Here is a 20,108-nt window from a genome sequence, read left to right on the forward strand (position 1 = left end):
GTTTTCAGTTTCCATCTTAGCTCCACCCCCTTTTGCTCTGACTCTGTCCCTTTTGTCTCCAGGTTCCATCCTGGCTCCACCCCCTTTATCCCCGGCTCCGTCCCTTTTGCTGCCGACTCCACCCCTTTCTAGCTCCTGGTTCCATCTTGACCCCGCCTCTTTTTGTCCTGGCCCCACCCTTTTAGCTCTCGACTCCGCCCCTTTCTATCACCAGGTTTTATCCTGACCACACCCTTTTTGTCCTGGCTCCACCCCTTTAGCTCCCGACTCCACCCCTTTCTGTCTCCAGGTTCCATCCTGCCCCGGTCCCTTCTGATCCTGGCTCCACCCCCTTTTTCTCCTGACTCCACCCCCTTTTAGTTTCCAGGTTCCATCCTGCTTCACCCCTTTTGCTCCTGACTCCGCCCCTTTTGTCTCCAGGTTCCATCCTGACCACACACCCCTTTTGCTCCTGGCCCCACCCCCTTTTGCTCCAAACTCCGCCCCTTTCTGTCTCCAGGTTCCATCCTGACCGCACCCACTTTGGCTCCTGACTCCGCCCCTTTCTGTCTCCAGGTTCCACCCTGGCTCCGCCCCCTTTTGTTCCTGTCTCCAGGTTCCATCCTGACTACCTCCTCCCTTTGCTCTGGGTCCGTCCCCTGTCGCTTGCTGGGTTCCACTCTGTCCTGCCTTGCCCAACTTTCACGCTGTGCTTTGGGCCCCAAAACCGAAACCGGTGGCCTCAACGTGAGGCACCCGATGGCAGCTGGCCTCGGAGGTTGAGCAACCGGGCCTTGCCCCAAAGCGACTCGCACTCTCCTCCACTTCCCCTCCACCCCTTCTGGGCTGAAAAAGGAAACCACGTCTTCCCTTTTTTGTGCCCGGTGGAAGGGATGCCAGGAACCCCCCTGGACGGGACAGAGAGCCGCTAAAACCAGTGCCCGGAGGTCCCCAAAGTGAAAGGTAGGGTGTCTTTGGGGTCCCCAGACTCTGGAAGGGTTCAAGAATCCGGACAAAGCTGAAAGATGTGTGGGCGAAGGGGTCTACTTAGTAGCCAAATAGGCCTCCGAACATGCCACCTCGTCCTTCATAGATCTTGGTTCCCGTTTTGTTATGATCACCAGCATCCATATGCCTTAGCATTGAACGGTTGTGTTGTTAAAGAGCGAAGTATGGAACCCTGCGCAGACGGGGAAGCCTTAGCATTGGACGGTTGTGTTGTTAAAGGGCAAAGTATGGAACCCTGCACAGGCGGGGAAGCCTTAGCATTGAACGGTTGTGTTGTTAAAGGGCGAAGTATGGAACCCTGCACAGGCGGGGAAGCCTTAGCATTGAACGGTTGTGTTGTTAAAGGGCGAAGTATGGAACCCTGCGCAGACGGGGAAGCCTTAGCATTGAACGGTTGTGTTGTTAAAGAGCGAAGTATGGAACCCTGCGCAGACGGGGAAGCCTTAGCATTGAACGGTTGTGTTGTTAAAGTGCAAAGTATGGAACCCTGCACAGGCGGGGAAGCCTTAGCATTGAACGGTTGTGTTGTTAAAGGGCGAAGTATGGAACCCTGCACAGGCGGGGAAGCCTTAGCATTGAACGGTTGTGTTGTTAAAGGGCGAAGTATGGAACCCTGCACAGGCGGGGAAGCCTTAGCATTGAACGGTTGTGTTGTTAAAGAGCGAAGTATGGAACCCTGCGCAGACGGGGAAGCCTTAGCATTGAACGGTTGTGTTGTTAAAGTGCAAAGTATGGAACCCTGCACAGGCGGGGAAGCCTTAGCATTGAACGGTTGTGTTGTTAAAGGGCGAAGTATGGAACCCTGCACAGGCGGGGAAGCCTTAGCATTGAACGGTTGTGTTGTTAAAGGGCGAAGTATGGAACCCTGCACAGGCGGGGAAGCCTTAGCATTGAACGGTTGTGTTGTTAAAGGGCGAAGTATGGAACCCTGCGCAGACGGGGAAGCCTTAGCATTGAACGGTTGTATTGTTAAAGTGCGAAGTATGGAACCCTGCGCAGACGGGGAAGCCTTAGCATTGAACGGTTGTGTTGTTAAAGGGCGAAGTATGGAACCCTGCACAGGCGGGGAAGCCTTAGCATTGAACGGTTGTGTTGTTAAAGGGCGAAGTATGGAACCCTGCGCAGACGGGGAAGCCTTAGCATTGAACGGTTGTGTTGTTAAAGTGCAAAGTATGGAACCCTGCGCAGACGGGGAAGCCTTAGCATTGAACGGTTGTGTTGTTAAAGGGCGAAGTATGGAACCCTGCACAGGCGGGGAAGCCTTAGCATTGAACGGTTGTGTTGTTAAAGTGCGAAGTATGGAACCCTGCACAGGCGGGGAAGCCTTAGCATTGAACGGTTGTGTTGTTAAAGGGCGAAGTATGGAACCCTGCGCAGACGGGGAAGCCTTAGCATTGAACGGTTGTGTTGTTAAAGTGCAAAGTATGGAACCCTGCACAGGCGGGGAAGCCTTAGCATTGAACGGTTGTGTTGTTAAAGGGCGAAGTATGGAACCCTGCGCAGACGGGGAAGCCTTAGCATTGAACGGTTGTGTTGTTAAAGGGCGAAGTATGGAACCCTGCACAGGCGGGGAAGCCTTAGCATTGAACGGTTGTGTTGTTAAAGGGCGAAGTATGGAACCCTGCGCAGACGGGGAAGCCTTAGCATTGAACGGTTGTGTTGTTAAAGTGCAAAGTATGGAACCCTGCGCAGACGGGGAAGCCTTAGCATTGAACGGTTGTGTTGTTAAAGGGCGAAGTATGGAACCCTGCACAGGCGGGGAAGCCTTAGCATTGAACGGTTGTGTTGTTAAAGGGCGAAGTATGGAACCCTGCGCAGACGGGGAAGCCTTAGCATTGAACGGTTGTGTTGTTAAAGAGCGAAGTATGGAACCCTGCGCAGATGGGGAAGCCTTAGCATTGAACGGTTGTGTTGTTAAAGGGCGAAGTATGGAACCCTGCGCAGACGGGGAAGCCTTAGCATTGAACGGTTGTGTTGTTAAAGGGCGAAGTATGGAACCCTGCGCAGACGGAGAAGCCTTAGCATTGAACGGTTGTGTTGTTAAAGAGCGAAGTATGGAACCCTGCGCAGACGGGGAAGCCTTAGCATTGAACGGTTGTGTTGTTAAAGGGCGAAGTATGGAACCCTGCGCAGACGGAGAAGCCTTAGCATTGAACGGTTGTGTTGTTAAAGGGCGAAGTATGGAACCCTGCGCAGACGGAGAAGCCTTAGCATTGAACGGTTGTGTTGTTAAAGAGCGAAGTATGGAACCCTGCGCAGACGGGGAAGCCTTAGCATTGAACGGTTGTGTTGTTAAAGGGCGAAGTATGGAACCCTGCGCAGACGGAGAAGCCTTAGCATTGGACGGTTGTGTTGTTAAAGTGCGAAGTATGGAACCCTGCGCAGACGGGGAAGCCTTAGCATTGAACGGTTGTGTTGTTAAAGGGCGAAGTATGGAACCCTGCGCAGACGGAGAAGCCTTAGCATTGGACGGTTGTGTTGTTAAAGTGCGAAGTATGGAACCCTGCGCAGACGGAGAAGCCTTAGCATTGAACGGTTGTGTTGTTAAAGGGCGAAGTATGGAACCCTGCACAGGCGGGGAAGCCTTAGCATTGGACGGTTGTGTTGTTAAAGTGCGAAGTATGGAACCCTGCGCAGACGGGGAAGCCTTAGCATTGGACGGTTGTGTTGTTAAAGTGTGAAGTATGGAACCCTGCGCAGACGGGGAAGCCTTAGCATTGAACGGTTGTGTTGTTAAAGGGCGAAGTACGGAACCCTGCGCAGACGGGGAAGCCTTAGCATTGAACGGTTGTGTTGTTAAAGGGCGAAGTATGGAACCCTGCGCAGACGGGGAAGCCTTAGCATTGAACGGTTGTGTTGTTAAAGGGCGAAGTATGGAACCCTGCGCAGACGGAGAAGCCTTAGCATTGAACGGTTGTGTTGTTAAAGTCCGAAAAGAGGTCTTGGGGTCCCGTCAAGCCTTTCTCAGCCCGTTGTGTCTCCGCAGATGTCTCTCCCGTTGGTGGTGGTGGTGGTGGTGTTGGGCCTCGTGGTCCGCCCCTCCGCCCCCGAGTGCCCCCCGTCCCAGAGGGGCAACGACACGGGCGTTTGCGACTGCCAGACGATGTCCCGCATCTTCCGCGACTGCCTGCGATGCCCGCCGGAGCTGGGCTGCCAGTGCGCGACCCCCGAGAAGCTCCTCCTCAACGTGACCGACTTCTACGGCCGCTTCTGCTGGGGCCCCCCGCCCAACATTGTCTACGTGGCCTTCGTGGTGCCCATCATGGGCGCCCTGCTCATCCTCGCCATGGGATACCTGATCGTCCGGAGCCGGAAACAGGCCCCGTCGGTGGCGGGAGACAGCAAGCGGTCCTCCAACACCTCCGAGGGCCACTCCCGCTACGCCAACCAGGGATCCTGGACCAACTACGAGAACTCCTTCATGGACAGAGAATCACGGCGGGGAAGCAGGTGAGGTCCCCCCAAAAGAGGGTCAAGGGCTCCCTAGAGTTGTAGGGCCTGGGGTACATCTAGAATTTTATAGAGCAGCGTTTCTCAACCTGGGGGTCAGGACCCCTGGGAGGGTCACAAGGGGGGTGTCAGAGCAGTCACCAAAGACATAGGGATTTGTGCCAAATTTGGTCCAGATTCACTTGAAGCACCCATTGTTTATACAAATCACAAATCAGCTCCAGCCTTGTGACACCCATTGAGACAGCCATCACCTGAAGCACCCATTGTTTATATCGGCTAGCACCATTGGTGTTCGAATATTAAGACATTATTATTATTATTAATTTTACAAACTCCAAATCAGACCCAGCCTTGTGACACTCATTGAGACAGCCATCACCTGAAGCACCCATTGTTTATATCAACTAGCATCCATTGCATCCATTGGTGTTGGAATATTATTATTATTATTATTATTATTATTATTATTATTATTATTATTATTATTAATTGTACAAACCCCAAATCAGCCCCAGCCTTGTGACACCCATTGAGACAACCATCACTTGACGCACCCATTGTTTATATCAACTAGCACCATTGCATCCATTGGTGTTGGAATATTAAGGCATTATTATTATTATTATTATTATTAATTGTATAAACCCCCAATCAGACCCAGCCTTGTGACACCCATTGAGACGGCCATCACTTGACGCACCCATTGTTTATATCAACTAGCATCCATTGCATCCATTGGTGTTGGAATATTAAGATATTATTATTATTAATTCTACAAACCCCAAATCAGCCCCCGCCTTGTGACACCCATTGAGACGGCCATCACCTGAAGCACCCATTGTTTATATCAACTAGCATCCATTGCATCCATTGGTGTTGGAATATTATTATTATTATTATTATTATTATTATTATTATTATTAATTCTACAAACCCCAAATCAGACCCAGCCTTGTGACACCCATTGAGACGGCCATCACTTGAAGCACCCATTGTTTATGTCAACTAGCACCATTGCATCCATTATTATTATTATTATTATTAATTGTACAAACCCCAAATCAGCCCCAGCCTTGTGACACCCATTGAGACAACCATCACTTGACGCACCCATTGTTTATATCAGCCAGCACCATTGCATCCATTATTATTATTATTATTATTATTATTATTATTATTATTATTAATTCTACAAACCCCAAATCAGCCCCATCCTTGTGACACCCATTGAGACGGCCATCACTTGAAGCACCCATTGTTTATATCAACTCACACCATTGCATCCATTGGTGTTGGAATATTAAGACATTATTATTATTATTATTATTATTATTATTATTATTATTATTATTATTATTATTATTAGGTCCAGATCCATCGGTGTTTGGGTTCACAGTGTTCTCTGGATGTAGGTGAACTACATCTCCCTTAAATCATTGTCAGTTCCTCTCAAATCCCTCCAGTATTTTCTGTTGGTCATAGGGGTTTCTGTGTGGAAAGTTTGGCCCAATTCTATCGCTGGCGGGGTCCAAGGAGCTCTTTGATTGTAGGTGAACTATAAATCCCAGCAACTACAATTCTGAAATGACAAAACCAATCCCCCCCAACCCTACCAATATCCAAATTTGGGCCCAGTGAATGATAATACATCCTGCAGATCAGAGATATGAATCACACCAATGGAGAGACTAAGGAACACTGGGATGTCTGTGGTGGCGGGAAAATAATAATATAATTATAACAAATTATGTTGCCATTCTTCTTGTCTTTCTGGTCCTCAGGCCACCCCAAGTGCAGTATGCCGCCGGACCCCACGGAGAGCAACCCATCTACGCCAACTCCCAGGGCGTGTATTACAACTACGTCCCGTCGCAGGTCCAAGGGGTCCAGCGGGAACCCCTCTACGCCCGTCCGGATCACTGACCGGGATCACTGATCACTACGGGCCACCCAACCCCTTTGCCCACCACTTGTCGTCTTCTGGATTTTTATGGATGCATTAAATCGATTTCTTTAGTGACCTTTTCTGCTTGCAATGGAGAGAGTAGAAGTGTGCGAAGTAATTCGTTTCGGAGACCGTTTCGTAATCCGAACCTTCGCAATTGTTTCGTTATGATTTGTTGCATAAGCAACAGCGGGGAAAATTCCGAGGCTCGTTTCTCCGTCATGTTTAGAGCTGTCAGAACAAAACTTGGCATACTTGTAGCCAACATTTATGACTTTAAGCCTGCCAAGTTTCAGAACATTTCGATCATCCACTGATTTTTAGGAATTATTTGACAAGTTTTACAAATCAAGGGAGGAGACCAGCTTTGTGTGATTGGCTGACAAGGAAAAAATGAGTCGTTGTCAATCACATCAGCCCCCTCTATTGGCCTCAAGGCTCATTTCTCCGTCATGTTTATGGCTATCAGGATGAAACTTGGCATACTTCTAGGCAACACTTTCGCCTTTAAGCTTGCCAAGTTTCAAAATGTTTCGGTCATCTATTGATTTTTAGGAATTTTTTGAAAAGTTTTACAAATCAAAGGAGACCAGCTTTGTGTGATTGGCTGACAAGGAAAAAACGACAGTCGTTGTCAATCACATCAGCCCCCTCTATTGGGCTCGAGGCTCATTTCTCCGTCACGTTTATGGCTATCAGGATGAAACTTGGCACACTTCTAGGCAACACTTTCGCCTTCAAGCCTGCCAAATTTCAGAATGTTTCAGTCATCCGCTGATTTTTAGGAATTTTTTGAAAAGTTTTACAAATCAACGGAGGAGACCAGCTTTGTGTGATTGGCTGACAAGGAAAAAACGACAGTCGTTGTCAATCACATCAGCCCCCTCTATTGGCCTTGAGGCTCATTTCTCTGTCATGTTTATGGCTATCAGGATGAAACTTGGCACACTTCTAGGCAACCCTTTCACCTTTAAGCCTGCCAAGTTTCAGAACATTTTGGTTATCCACTGATTTTTAAGATTTTTTTGAAAAGTTTTACAAATCAAAGGAGACCAGCTTTGCAGAAACTGTGTGATTGGCTGACAAGGAAAAAAACACAGCATGCCGGTCCCATTGTCAATCACACTAGCCTCCTCTATTTTATTTTTATTTATTTATTTGCGACATTTATATACCGCCCTTCTCACCCCGAAGGGGACTCAGGGCGGTTAACAAGTATATATACAAACATTATATTATATAACTATATCACAATATTATTAGTAATATTGCATGTAATATAAATATACAATTATAATAGTCAATTATAATTATTATTACATTGTATTACATCATAATATTATTATTAATATTACATGTATATACAATGTATTTGAGGCTGGTTTCTCTGTCATTTTTCCAGCAATCAGGATGAAACTTGACACACTTGTAGGCAACACATACGACTTCAAACCTGCCAAGTTTCAGAACGATTTGATCATCCGCTGATTTTTAGGAAATTTTTGGTCTCTGTCATTTTTCCAGCAATCAGGATGAAACTTGGCATACTGGTAGGCAACACGTATGACTTCAAACCCGCCAAGTTTCAGAATGATTCACTCATCTGTTGATTTTTAGGATTTTTTTTCTATCTCTGTCACTTTTCCAGCTATTAGGATGAAACTTGGCACACTTGTAGGCAACATTTATGACTTCAAACCCACCATGTTTCAGAACAGTTTCATCATCTGTTGATTTTTAGGATTTTTTTTTATTTCCATCATTTTTCCGACTATCAGGATGAAACTTGGCTCACTCGTAGGCAACACGTATGACTTCAAACCTGCCAAGTTCAGAATGATTCGGTCGTCCGTTGATTTTTAGGAATTTTTTATTTCCATCATTTTTTTGGTTATCAGGAGGAAACGTGGCACACTTGTAGACAACATTGATTACTTCAAGCCTGCCAAGTTTCAGAATGATTCGGTCATCCGTTGATTTTTAGGAATTTTTTTTATCTCTGTCATTTTTCCACCTATCAGGATGAAACTTGGCACACTTGTAGGCAATGTTTATGACTTCAAACCTGCCATGTTTCAGAACGATTCGGTCATTTGCTGATTTTTAGGAAATTTTTTATCTTCATCATTTTTCCAGCTATCAGGATGAAACTTGGCACACTTGTAAGCAACATTTATGATTTCACACCTGCCAAGTTTCAGAATGATTCGGTCATCCGTTGATTTTTAGGAAAAAATTTAATTTCAATCATTTTTTCGGTTATCAGGATGAAACTTGGCACACTTGTAGGCAACATTGATTACTTCAAGCCTGCCAAGTTTCAGATTGTGTCAATCATCCACTGATTTTTAGGAAAAAATTTATTTCCGTCATTTTTCCGACTATCAGGATGAAACTTGGCACACTTGTGGGCAACACGTATGACTTCAAACCTGCCAAGTTTCAGAACAATTTGTACATCTGCTGATTTTTAGGATTTTTTTTCTCTCTGTCATTTTTCCGGCTATCAGGATGAAACTTGGCACACTTGTAGGCAATGTTTGTGAGATCAACCCCACCACGTTTCAGAACGTTTTCATCATCTGTTGATTTTTAGGAATTTTTTTATTTCGGTCATTTTTCCGACTATCAGGATGAAATTTGGCACACTTGTGGGCAACACGTACGACTTTAAGCCTGCCAAGTTTCCGAATGTTTTGGCCATCTATGGATTTTTTTTTAAAAAAAATATTTCTTTGATTTTTCTGGCTTTCGGGATAAACTTGGCACACTAGTAGGCAACACTCATGACTTCAAACCTGCCAAGTTTCAGAACGATTTGGCCATCTGCTGATTTTTAGGAAATTTATTTATCTGTCATCTTTCCACCTATCAGGATGAAACTTAGCACACTTGTAGGCAACGTTTATGAGTTCAACCCCACCACGTTTCAGAACGTTTTCATCATCTGTTGATTTTTAGGAATTTTTTATTTCCGTCATTTTTCCGACTATCAGGATGACGTTTGGCACACTTGTGGGCAACACGTATGACTTCAAACCTTCCAAGTTTCAGAATGATTTGGTCATCTGCTGATTTTTAGGAAAAAATTTTATCTATCATTTTTCCACCTATCAGGATGAAACTTGGCACACTTGTAGGCAACGTTTATGAGTTCAACCCCACCACGTTTCAGAACATTTTGGTCATCCGTTGATTTTTAGGAATTTTTTAATGCCGTGTGCTCTTCCGGATTTGCCCTGCAGGGGGCAGCATTGCTCTCCTCCAGGAGGAAGAGAGGCCGATCTCATAGGACTACTCTATACGGATTTCAATAGAGTCTTTCTTAAGGTGAATTGTAAAAGTTTATTATGTGTTAGATAATGTAATAGGGAGGGATCCCAAAGGCCATCTAGTCCATGAAAGAAAGACAGAATCAGGTGTTGAAAGTCAGAAATATGTCGTAATTTGGGGGAATATAATACGCAAAAAGGAAGATCGGAAGTCACGTCACTCGCTGCTTTATATTCCTCATTTTGCCCGCACTCTTGTTTTCTATATGTCTTTCCTTCCGTATGATGTATAATGATCATAACAATGACAACAACATAAACAGAGAAGTATAAATTTTAATAATAATAATAATAATAATAATAATTGTAATAAACAGGGAAGTATAAATTCTAATAATAATAATAACTGTAATAAACAGGGAAGCATACGTTTTAATAATAATAATAATTGTAATAAACAGGGAGGTATACGTTTTAATAATAATAATAATTGTAATAAACAGGGAGGTATAAGTTTTAATAATAATAATAATAATTGTAATAAACAGGGAGGTATAAGTTTTAATAATAATAATAATAATAATAATGTAATAAACAGGGAGGTATAAGTTTTAATAATAATAATTGTAATAAACAGGGAGGTATAAATTTTAATAATAATAATAATAATTGTAATAAATGGAAGTATAAATTTAAATAATAATAATAATTGTAATAAACGGAAGTATAAATTTTAATAATAATAATAATAATTGTAATAAACAGGGAAGTATAAGTTTTAATAATAATAATTGTAATAAACAGGAAGGTATAAGCTTTAATAATAATAATAATAATTGTAATAAACAGGGAGGTATAAATTTTAATAATAATAATAATAATAATAATAATAATTGTAATAAACAGGGAGGTATAAGTTTTAATAATAATAATTGTAATAAACAGGGAGGTATAAGTTTTAATAATAATAATAATAATTGTAATAAACGGAAGTATAAATTTTAATAATAATAATAATAATTGTAATAAAGGGAAGTATAAATTTTAATAATAATAATAATAATTGTAATAAACAGTGAAGTATAAGTTTTAATAATAATAATAATTGTAATAAACAGGGAGGTATAAGTTTTAATAATAATAATAATTGTAATAAACAGGGAGGTATAAGTTTTAATAATAATAATAATAATTGTAATAAACAGGGAAATATAAATTTTAATAATAATAATAATAATTGTAATAAACAGGGAAGTATAAATTCTAATAATAATAATAATAATAATAATAATATAATTTTAATAAACAGGGAAGTATAAATTTTAATAATAATAATAATAATAATTGTAATAAACAGGGAAGTATAAATTTTAATAATAATAAGTGTAATAAACAGGGAAGTATAAATTTTAATAATAGTAATAATTGTAATAAACAGGGAGGTATAAATTTTAATAATAATAATAATATTAATAATAATAATAAGTGTAATAAACGGAGGTATAAATTTCAAATAATAATAATAATAATAATAATAATAATAATAATAATAATAAACAGGGAAGTATAAATTTTAATAATAATAATAATAGGAATAATTTTATTAGTATAATTATAATATTAATAATATTAATAACAACCTAAAATGAGAAGTATCAAGGACATCTCCTGAGTAGTGGAAACCAATGGGACCCCGAAGGCCATCTAGTCTGACCTCAGGTTCAGGTTTGGATTGCAAGGGATTCAGCTCTGCCTCTTGAGTCTTATCCTATTATTATTATTATTATTATTATTATTATTATTATTATTATTATTATTATTATTATTATGACACAGCAAACAAGATAGACATGCTGGATTTCGTATCACAAAATCCCAAGTCGAACTCTTCCCAAGCGTCTAGGACTGTGTGATGTATTTTCGGATGATGCTGCAGATCCCAGTAAGGTGGCCTTTTGCAGTTGGCAGATCGTAATTTTGTCAATGTCTATTGTTTCCAAATGCCGGCTGAGATCTTTTGGCACAGCACCCAGTGTGCCCATCACCACCGGGACCACCTGCACTGGTTTCTGCCAGAGTCTTTGCAGTTCAATCTTGAGGTCCTGAGAGCGGCTGAGTTTTTCCTGTTGTTTTTCGTCAATGCGACTGTCACCTTGGATGGCGACATCAATGATCCAAACCTTGTTCTTTTCCACAACTGTGATGTCTGGTGTGTTGTGTTCCAGAACTTTGTCAGTCTGGATTCGGAAGTCCCGCAGCATCTTTGTGTGCTCATTTTCCAAGACTTTTACAGGTTTGTGATCCCACCAGTTCTTTGCTGCTGGGAGGTGGGACTTGAGGCATAAGTTTCAATGAATCCTTTGGGCCACATAGTTGTGCCTCTGTTTGTAGTCTGTCTGTGCGATTTTCTTACAACAGCTGAGGATATGATCCATGGTTTCGTCGGTTTCCTTGCACAGTCTGCATTTTGGGTCATCGGCTGATTTTTCGATCTTGGCCTGAATGGCCTTTGTCCTGATGTCTTGCTCCTGGGCTGCAAGGATCAGGCCTTCTGTCTCCTTCTTCAGGGTCCCATTCGTGAGCCAGAGCCAGGTCTTCTCCTTATCAGCTTTTCCTTCCATTTTGTCAAGGAACTTTCCATGCAAGGTCTTGTTGTGCCAGCTATCAGCTCTAGTTTGTAGTGCGGTTTTCTTGTACTGATTCTGCTCTAGTTTGTAGTGCAGCTTTCTTGTACTGATTCTGCTCTAGTTTGTAGTGCGGTTTTCTTGTACTGATTCTGCTATAGTTTGTAGTGCGGTTTTCTTGTACTGATTCTGCTCTAGTTTGTAGTGCGGTTTTCTTGTACTGATTCTGCTCTAGTTTGTAGTGCTGCTTTCTTGTACTGATTCTGCTCTAGTTTGTAGTGCGGTTTTCTTGTACTGTTTTTTTTTTTTGTCTGCTGTGTTTTGAGGAGTTTCTGATTTTTGACTTCAATCAAAGCAGGTTCTTCACTTTGCTTGACATATTCTGCCAGGGCATGTTCTTCTTCTTTGACTGCTTGTTTGACTTATTATTTATTTATTTATTTATTTATTTATTAAGCCCAAGCACAAGTGGCCCCTTCGATGAGGCCGGCCAACTGCTTTGACCCCCGGAGGGTCAATTCCTTGCCCACCCCAAATATGAGAAGCAGTTTGTTTACTGCCAAGTTCCTAGAAAACCAACCCTGTGAGGGCCTCTGGGCATCTTCGCCCGGATCAGGAACCTGTAATTTCGGACTCGTCCCTTTGGGCAAGGCGGCCAAGGAGTGGCGGCCGGAGAAAAACACCGGCCGGGGGTCAAGAGGGTCAACATACGGCCAGTTGAATAGATACCAAGATGAAAAGCGGTCCAAGTGTTGAATGGCATGGGCAAACTGCGGCCCTCCGGGTGTTTTGGACTACAACTCCCACAATTCCTAACTGCCTCAATGGGAAACTATGTGGAATCAAAAAACGAAGCAAATGTACTCATATGACTTGAAAGAAAATTGGATTAAAATGTTCCACAGATGGTACATAACGCCACAGAAATTAGGTTATTATTCTAAGGACATGAATACCGCCTGTTGGAAATGTAAACAGCATGAAGGAACTTTTTTCCATATGTGGTGGTCGTGTGATAAGGCGAAAAAATATTGGAAAACTATATATGAAAGTATTCAATTTTTTTAAAAAAATTAACTACCAATTCAAACCAGAACTTTTCCTTTTAGGAATTACTGAACTGAAGCTAACAGAAAATGAGGAACTGTTGATTAACTATATGACGACGGCAGCAAGGATTACATACGCAAAGTATTGGAGGAAATACCGGACGTAGACCAATGGTTACTCAAATTAATGGAAATTAAAAATATGGATAGACTAACATATATACAGTAGAGTCTCACTTATCCAACAAAAATGGGCCGGCAGAACGTTGGATAAGCGAATATGTTGGATAATAAGGAGGGATTAAGGATAACCCTATTAAACATCAAATTAAGTTATGATTTTACAAATGAAGCACCAAAACATCATGTTAGACAACAAATTTGGCAGAAAAAGTAGTTCAGTACACAGTAATGCTATGTAGTAATTACTGCATTTATGAATTTAGCACCAAAATATCACGATATATTGAAAGCATTGACTACAAAAATGCGTTGGATAATCCAGAACGTTGGATAAGCGAGTGTTGGATAAGTGAGACTCTACTGTAATAACTAAACACCAAGGAGTGCCTAAGAGATGTACAGACTGGAAACCATTATTAGTCTATATCCAGCAAAGAAAAATGGTAACATTTATGTAGAGATAAAGAGGTTTCAATTTTAAGGTTTCAATTTTAAGGTATTGACTGACAATATTTGAAATTATGAAACATGTAAAGATAAGTTGACAACACGAAGAGGAAAAAAGGCACTAATAATCGGAAGGGGAAAAAAAATGTCTCTGGGTTAGAAAATTTTTGCCATAGAGAAGCAGATCCATAAATGGAAGGAAACTAATTCAGGGGGAAAGACTTCTCCCCAGAGACAATCTGGTATAGATAATATGGATGGAAGTCAAGCTAGACAGGTTTGTTTTTTAAACCACTATCCCCGCCTATCCTCCCCCCTATCCAATTTCCTAATTTCCTACTTTCCTATAACCAAATGTTCTCCCACTTTTACTGTTAACCTTTGAAATCTAAATAAAGTATTATAAAAAATATTTAAAAAAAGGAATTGTGGGAGTTGTAGTCCAAAACACCCAGAGGGCCACAGTTTGCCCCTGCCTGGTGTAGGCTACATAGTGTTAAAGGAGACCTCTTGGAGGAAATATAGTTAGGATCCGTCCCATGCAAAGCAATTGGCCCTTTGCAATGGAAGGAAGGACAAGAGGAGGAGAGAGGAAGCCGGTAGGCGGTTAGGAATTGTGGGAGTTGTAGTCCAAAACACCCAGAGGGCCACAGTTTGCCCGTGCCTGGTGTAGGCTACATAGTGTTAAAGGAGGCCTCTTGGAGGAAATATAGTTAGGATCCGTCCCATGCAAAGCAATTGGCTCTTGGTAATGGAAGGAAGGCAAGGAGGAAGGACGAGAGGAGGAGAGAGGAAGCCGGTAGGCGGTTAGGAATTGTGGGAGTTGTAGTCCAAAACACCCAGAGGGCCGCAGTTTGCCCGTGTCTGGTATAGGCAACATAGTGTTAAAGGAGGCCTCTTGGAGGAAATATAGTTAGGATCCGTCCCATGCAAAGCAATTGGCTCTTGGTAATGGAAGGAAGGACGAGAGGAGGAGAGAGGAAACCGGTAGGCGGTTAGGAATTGTGGGAGTTGTAGTCCAAAACACCCGGAGGGCCACAGTTTGCCCCTGCCTGGTATAGGCTACATAGTGTTAAAGGAGGCCTCTTGGAGGAAATATAGTTAGGATCCGTCCCATGCAAAGCAATTGGCCCTTTGCAATGGAAGGAAGGACGAGAGGAGGAGAGAGGAAACTGGGACAACAGAGGACACGTTGGGGAGGAAGGAAAGGAGGAAGGAAGGAGTGAAAGGAGGGAAGGAAAGGAGGAAAGAGGGAAAGAAGGAAGGAAGGAAATGGGGAGGGAGGGAAGGAAGGAAGGGCCGGGCTGTGGCGCAGCTGGCTAATAACCAGCTGCAATAAATCACTACTGAGTTCGAAGCCCGGGTCAGGTTAAGCCCCCGACCATTAATAGCCCCGGCTTGCTGTTGACCTAGCAGCCCCGAAAGACAGTTGCATCTGTCAGTTAGGGAAATTTAGGGATGCTTTATGCGGGAGGCTAATTTAACGAATTTACAACATCATAAAGCTGCCAGCAAAACACAAGGAAAGGAATGAGGAAGTACAGCCACTAGTGGACGGTGAAGCAACAGCTCCCCCTGTGGCCGGAATCGTGAAGCTGGGAAAAAAAAAAAGTTAAATGCCTCTGTGTCTGTCTATATATGTTGTTTGTCTGTTGGCATTGAATGTGTTCATTGTAATCCGCCCTGAGTCCCCTTCGGGGGGTGAAGAGGGCAGAATATAAATACTGTAAATAAAGAAGGAAGGAAGGAAGGAAGGAAGGAAGGAAGGAAGGAAGGAAGGAAGGAAGTAGGAAGGATGTGAAATAAGGAAGGAAGGAAAGAAGAACAGAAGAGGGAAGGAAGGAAGGGTGGAAATAAGGAGGGAATGAAATAAGGAAGGAAGGAAGGAAGGAAGGAAGGAAGGAAGGAAGGAAGGAAGGAAGGAAGGAAGTAGGAAGGATGTGAAATAAGGAAGGAAGGAAAGAAGAACAGAAGAGGGAAGGAAGGAAGGGTGGAAATAAGGAGGGAATGAAATAAGTAAGTAAGTAAGTAAGGAAGGAAGGAAGGAAGGAAGGAAGGAGAGGGAAAGAGTGAAAGGAGGGAAAGAAAGGGGGAAAGAAGGAAGGAAATGAGGAAGGAAATGAGGAAGGAGGGAAGGAGAGAAAGGAGGTAAGGAAAGAAGGAGAGAAGGAATGAAAGAAAGAAAGAAGGAGGGGGAGGCAAGGAAGGATAAAAAGGGAAGAGGAAAGGAAGGAAGGAGAGGGAGGGAAGGAGTGAAAGGATTGAAGGAAAGGGGGAAGGAAGGAAGGAAGGAAGGAAGGAAGGAAGGAAGGAAGGAAGGAAGGAAGGAAGGAAGGAAGGAAGGAAGGAAGGAAAGAATGAAATAAGTTAGGGAAAGGAGTGAAGGAAGGAAATAAGGAAGGAAGAATTGGAGGGAAGGAGAGAGGGAAGAAAAAAAGGAAGGAGGGAAGAGGACAGAGGGAAGGAAGGAAGGAAGGAAGGAAGGAAGGAAGGAAGGAAGGAAGGAAGGAAGGAAGGAAGGAAGGAAGGAAGGGGGGAGGGAAGAAGAGAAAGGAGGGAAGGAAATAGGAAATAAGGGAAGAGGGAGGGAGGGATGGAAGGAAAGAAAGAAGAAAGAAAGGGGGGAAGATAGGAAGGAAGGAAAGAAAGAAGGAAGGAAAGAGGGAGGGAGGGAGGGAGGGAGGGAGGGAGGGAGGGAAGAAAAGAAAGAATGAAAAAAGAAAGGAAGGAAGGAAGGTAGGAAGGAAGGAAGAGGAGAAAGAGGGAAAGAAGAAAGGGAGGGAAATAAGGAAGGGCGGAGAGAGGGAAATAGGGAAGGAGGGAAAGAAGGAAGGATAAATAGATGGAAGGAAGTATGGGAGGAAGAAAGGAAGGATGGAAGGAGAGATGGAAGGATGTGAAATAAGGAAGGAAGGAAAGAAGAACAGAAGAGGGAAGGAAGGAAGGGTGGAAATAAGGAAGGAAGGAAGGAAGGAAGGAAGGAAGGAAGGAAGGAAGGAGAGATGGAAGGATGTGAAATAAGGAAGGAAGGAAAGAAGAACAGAAGAGGGAAGGAAGGAAGGGTGGAAATAAGGAAGGAAGGAAGGAAGGAAGGAAGGAAGGAAGGAAGGAAGGAAGGAGAGATGGAAGGATGTGAAATAAGGAAGGAAGGAAAGAAGAACAGAAGAGGGAAGGAAGGAAGGGTGGAAATAAGGAAGGAAGGAAGGAAGGAAGGAAGGAAGGAAGGAAGGAGAGATGGAAGGATGTGAAATAAGGAAGGAAGGAAAGAAGAACAGAAGAGGGAAGGAAGGAAGGGTGGAAATAAGGAGGGAAGGAAGGAAGGAAGAAAGGAAGGATGGAAGGAGAGATGGAAGGATGTGAAATAAGGAAGGAAGGAAAGAAGAACAGAAGAGGGAAGGAAGGAAGGGTGGAAATAAGGAGGGAAGGAAGGAAGGAAGGAAGGAAGGAAGGAAGGAAGGAAGGAAGGAAGGAAGGAAGGATGGAAGGAGAGATGGAAGGATGTGAAATAAGGAAGGAAGGAAAGAAGAACAGCAGAGGGAAGGAAGGAAGGGTGGAAATAAGGAGGGAAGGAAGGAAGGAAGGAAGGAAGGAAGGAAGGAAGGAAGGAAGGAAGGAAGGAAGGAAGGAAGGAAGGAAGGAAGGAAGGAGAGATGGAAGGATGTGAAATAAGGAAGGAAGGAAAGAAGAACAGAAGAGGGAAGGAAGGAAGGGTGGAAATAAGTAAGGAAGGAAGGAAGGAAGAAAGGAAGGATGGAAGGAGAGATGGAAGGATGTGAAATAAGGAAGGAAGGAAAGAAGAACAGAAGAGGGAAGGAAGGAAGGGTGGAAATAAGGAGGGAAGGAAGGAAGGAAGGAAGGAAGGAAGGAAGGAAGGAAGGAAGGAAGGAAGGAGAGATGGAAGGATGTGAAATAAGGAAGGAAGGAAAGAAGAACAGAAGAGGGAAGGAAGGAAGGGTGGAAATAAGGAGGGAAGGAAGGAAGGAAGGAAGGAAGGAAGGAAGGAAGGAAGGAAGGAGAGATGGAAGGATGTGAAATAAGGAAGGAAGGAAAGAAGAACAGAAGAGGGAAGGAAGGAAGGGTGGAAATAAGGAGGGAAGGAAGGAAGGAAGGAAGGAAGGAAGGAAGGATGGAAGGAGAGATGGAAGGATGTGAAATAAGGAAGGAAGGAAAGAAGAACAGAAGAGGGAAGGAAGGAAGGGTGGAAATAAGGAGGGAAGGAAGGAAGGAAGGAAGGAAGGAAGGAAGGAAGGAAGGAAGGAAGGAAGGAAGGAAGGAAGGAAGGAGAGATGGAAGGATGTGAAATAAGGAAGGAAGGAAAGAAGAACAGAAGAGGGAAGGAAGGAAGGGTGGAAATAAGGAGGGAAGGAAGGAAGGAAGGAAGGAAGGAAGGAAGGAAGGAAGGATGGAAGGAGAGATGGAAGGATGTGAAATAAGGAAGGAAGGAAAGAAGAACAGAAGAGGGAAGGAAGGAAGGGTGGAAATAAGGAGGGAAGGAAGGAAGGAAGGAAGGAAGGAAGGAAGGAAGGAAGGAAGGAAGGAAGGAAGGAAGGAGAGATGGAAGGATGTGAAATAAGGAAGGAAGGAAAGAAGAACAGAAGAGGGAAGGAAGGAAGGGTGGAAATAAGGAGGGAAGGAAGGAAGGAAGGAAGGAAGGAAGGAAGGAAGGAAGGAAGGAAGGAAGGAAGGAGAGATGGAAGGATGTGAAATAAGGAAGGAAGGAAAGAAGAACAGAAGAGGGAAGGAAGGAAGGGTGGAAATAAGGAGGGAAGGAAGGAAGGAAGGAAGGAAGGAAGGAAGGAAGGAAGGAAGGAAGGAAGGAGAGATGGAAGGATGTGAAATAAGGAAGGAAGGAAAGAAGAACAGAAGAGGGAAGGAAGGAAGGGTGGAAATAAGTAAGGAAGGAAGGAAGGAAGAAAGGAAGGAAGGAAGGAGAGATGGAAGGATGTGAAATAAGGAAGGAAGGAAAGAAGAACAGAAGAGGGAAGGAAGGAAGGGTGGAAATAAGGAGGGAAGGAAGGAAGGAAGGAAGGAAGGAAGGAAGGAAGGAAGGAAGGAAGGAAGGAAGGAAGGAAGGAAGGAGAGATGGAAGGATGTGAAATAAGGAAGGAAGGAAAGAAGAACAGAAGAGGGAAGGAAGGAAGGGTGGAAATAAGGAGGGAGGAAGGAAGGAAGGAAGGAAGGAAGGAAGGAAGGAAGGAAGGATGGAAGGAGAGATGGAAGGATGTGAAATAAGGAAGGAAGGAAAGAAGAACAGAAGAGGGAAGGAAGGAAGGGTGGAAATAAGGAAGGAAGGAAGGAAGGAAGGAAGGAAGGAAGGAAGGAAGGAAGGAAGGAAGGAGAGATGGAAGGATGTGAAATAAGGAAGGAAGGAAAGAAGAACAGAAGAGGGAAGGAAGGAAGGGTGGAAATAAGGAGGGAAGGAAGGAAGGAAGGAAGGAAGGAAGGAAGGAAGGAAGGAAGGAAGGATGGAAGGAGAGATGGAAGGATGTGAAATAAGGAAGGAAGGAAAGAAGAACAGAAGAGGGAAGGAAGGAAGGGTGGAAATAAGGAAGGAAGGAAGGAAGGAAGGAAGGAAGGAAGGAAGGAAGGAAGGAAGGAGAGATGGAAGGATGTGAAATAAGGAAGGAAGGAAAGAAGAACAGAAGAGGGAAGGAAGGAAGGGTGGAAATAAGGAGGAAGGAAGGAAGGAAGGAAGGAAGGAAGGAAGGAAGGAAGGAAGGAAGGATGGAAGGAGAGATGGAAGGATGTGAAATAAGGAAGGAAGGAAAGAAGAACAGAAGAGGGAAGGAAGGAAGGGGTGGAAATAAGGAAGGAAGGAAGGAAGGAAGGAAGGAAGGAAGGAAGGAAGGAAGGAAGGAAGGAAGGAAGGAAGGAGGGAAGGAAGGAAGGAAGGAAGGAAGGAGAGATGGAAGGATGTGAAATAAGGAAGGAAGGAAAGAAGAACAGAAGAGGGAAGGAAGGAAGGGTGGAAATAAGGAGGGAAGGAAGGAAGGAAGGAAGGAAGGAAGGAAGGAAGGAAGGAAGGATGGAAGGAGAGATGGATGGATGTGAAATAAGGAAGGAAGGAAAGAAGAACAGAAGAGGGAAGGAAGGAAGGGTGGAAATAAGGAAGGAAGGAAGGAAGGAAGGAAGGAAGGAAGGAAGGAAG

The 20,108-nt window shown here is 43.4% G+C and overlaps 1 protein-coding gene across 1 annotated transcript; it reads left to right on the top strand.

The window, feature by feature from the left end:
• Positions 1 to 595: 595 nt before the first annotated feature.
• LOC134293103 (uncharacterized) lies at positions 596 to 6,460 on the top strand. Its single transcript, XM_062959628.1, has 3 exons — positions 596 to 942; positions 3,974 to 4,437; positions 6,222 to 6,460. Exons 2-3 carry the CDS (start codon positions 3,974 to 3,976, stop codon positions 6,361 to 6,363), a joined length of 606 nt encoding a protein of 201 aa, XP_062815698.1. The 5' UTR covers positions 596 to 942; the 3' UTR covers positions 6,364 to 6,460.
• Positions 6,461 to 20,108: the final 13,648 nt, after the last annotated feature.

Source organism: Anolis carolinensis, unplaced genomic scaffold, assembly GCF_035594765.1.
Source record: "Anolis carolinensis isolate JA03-04 unplaced genomic scaffold, rAnoCar3.1.pri scaffold_7, whole genome shotgun sequence".
NCBI classification, from domain to species: domain Eukaryota; kingdom Metazoa; phylum Chordata; class Lepidosauria; order Squamata; family Dactyloidae; genus Anolis; species Anolis carolinensis.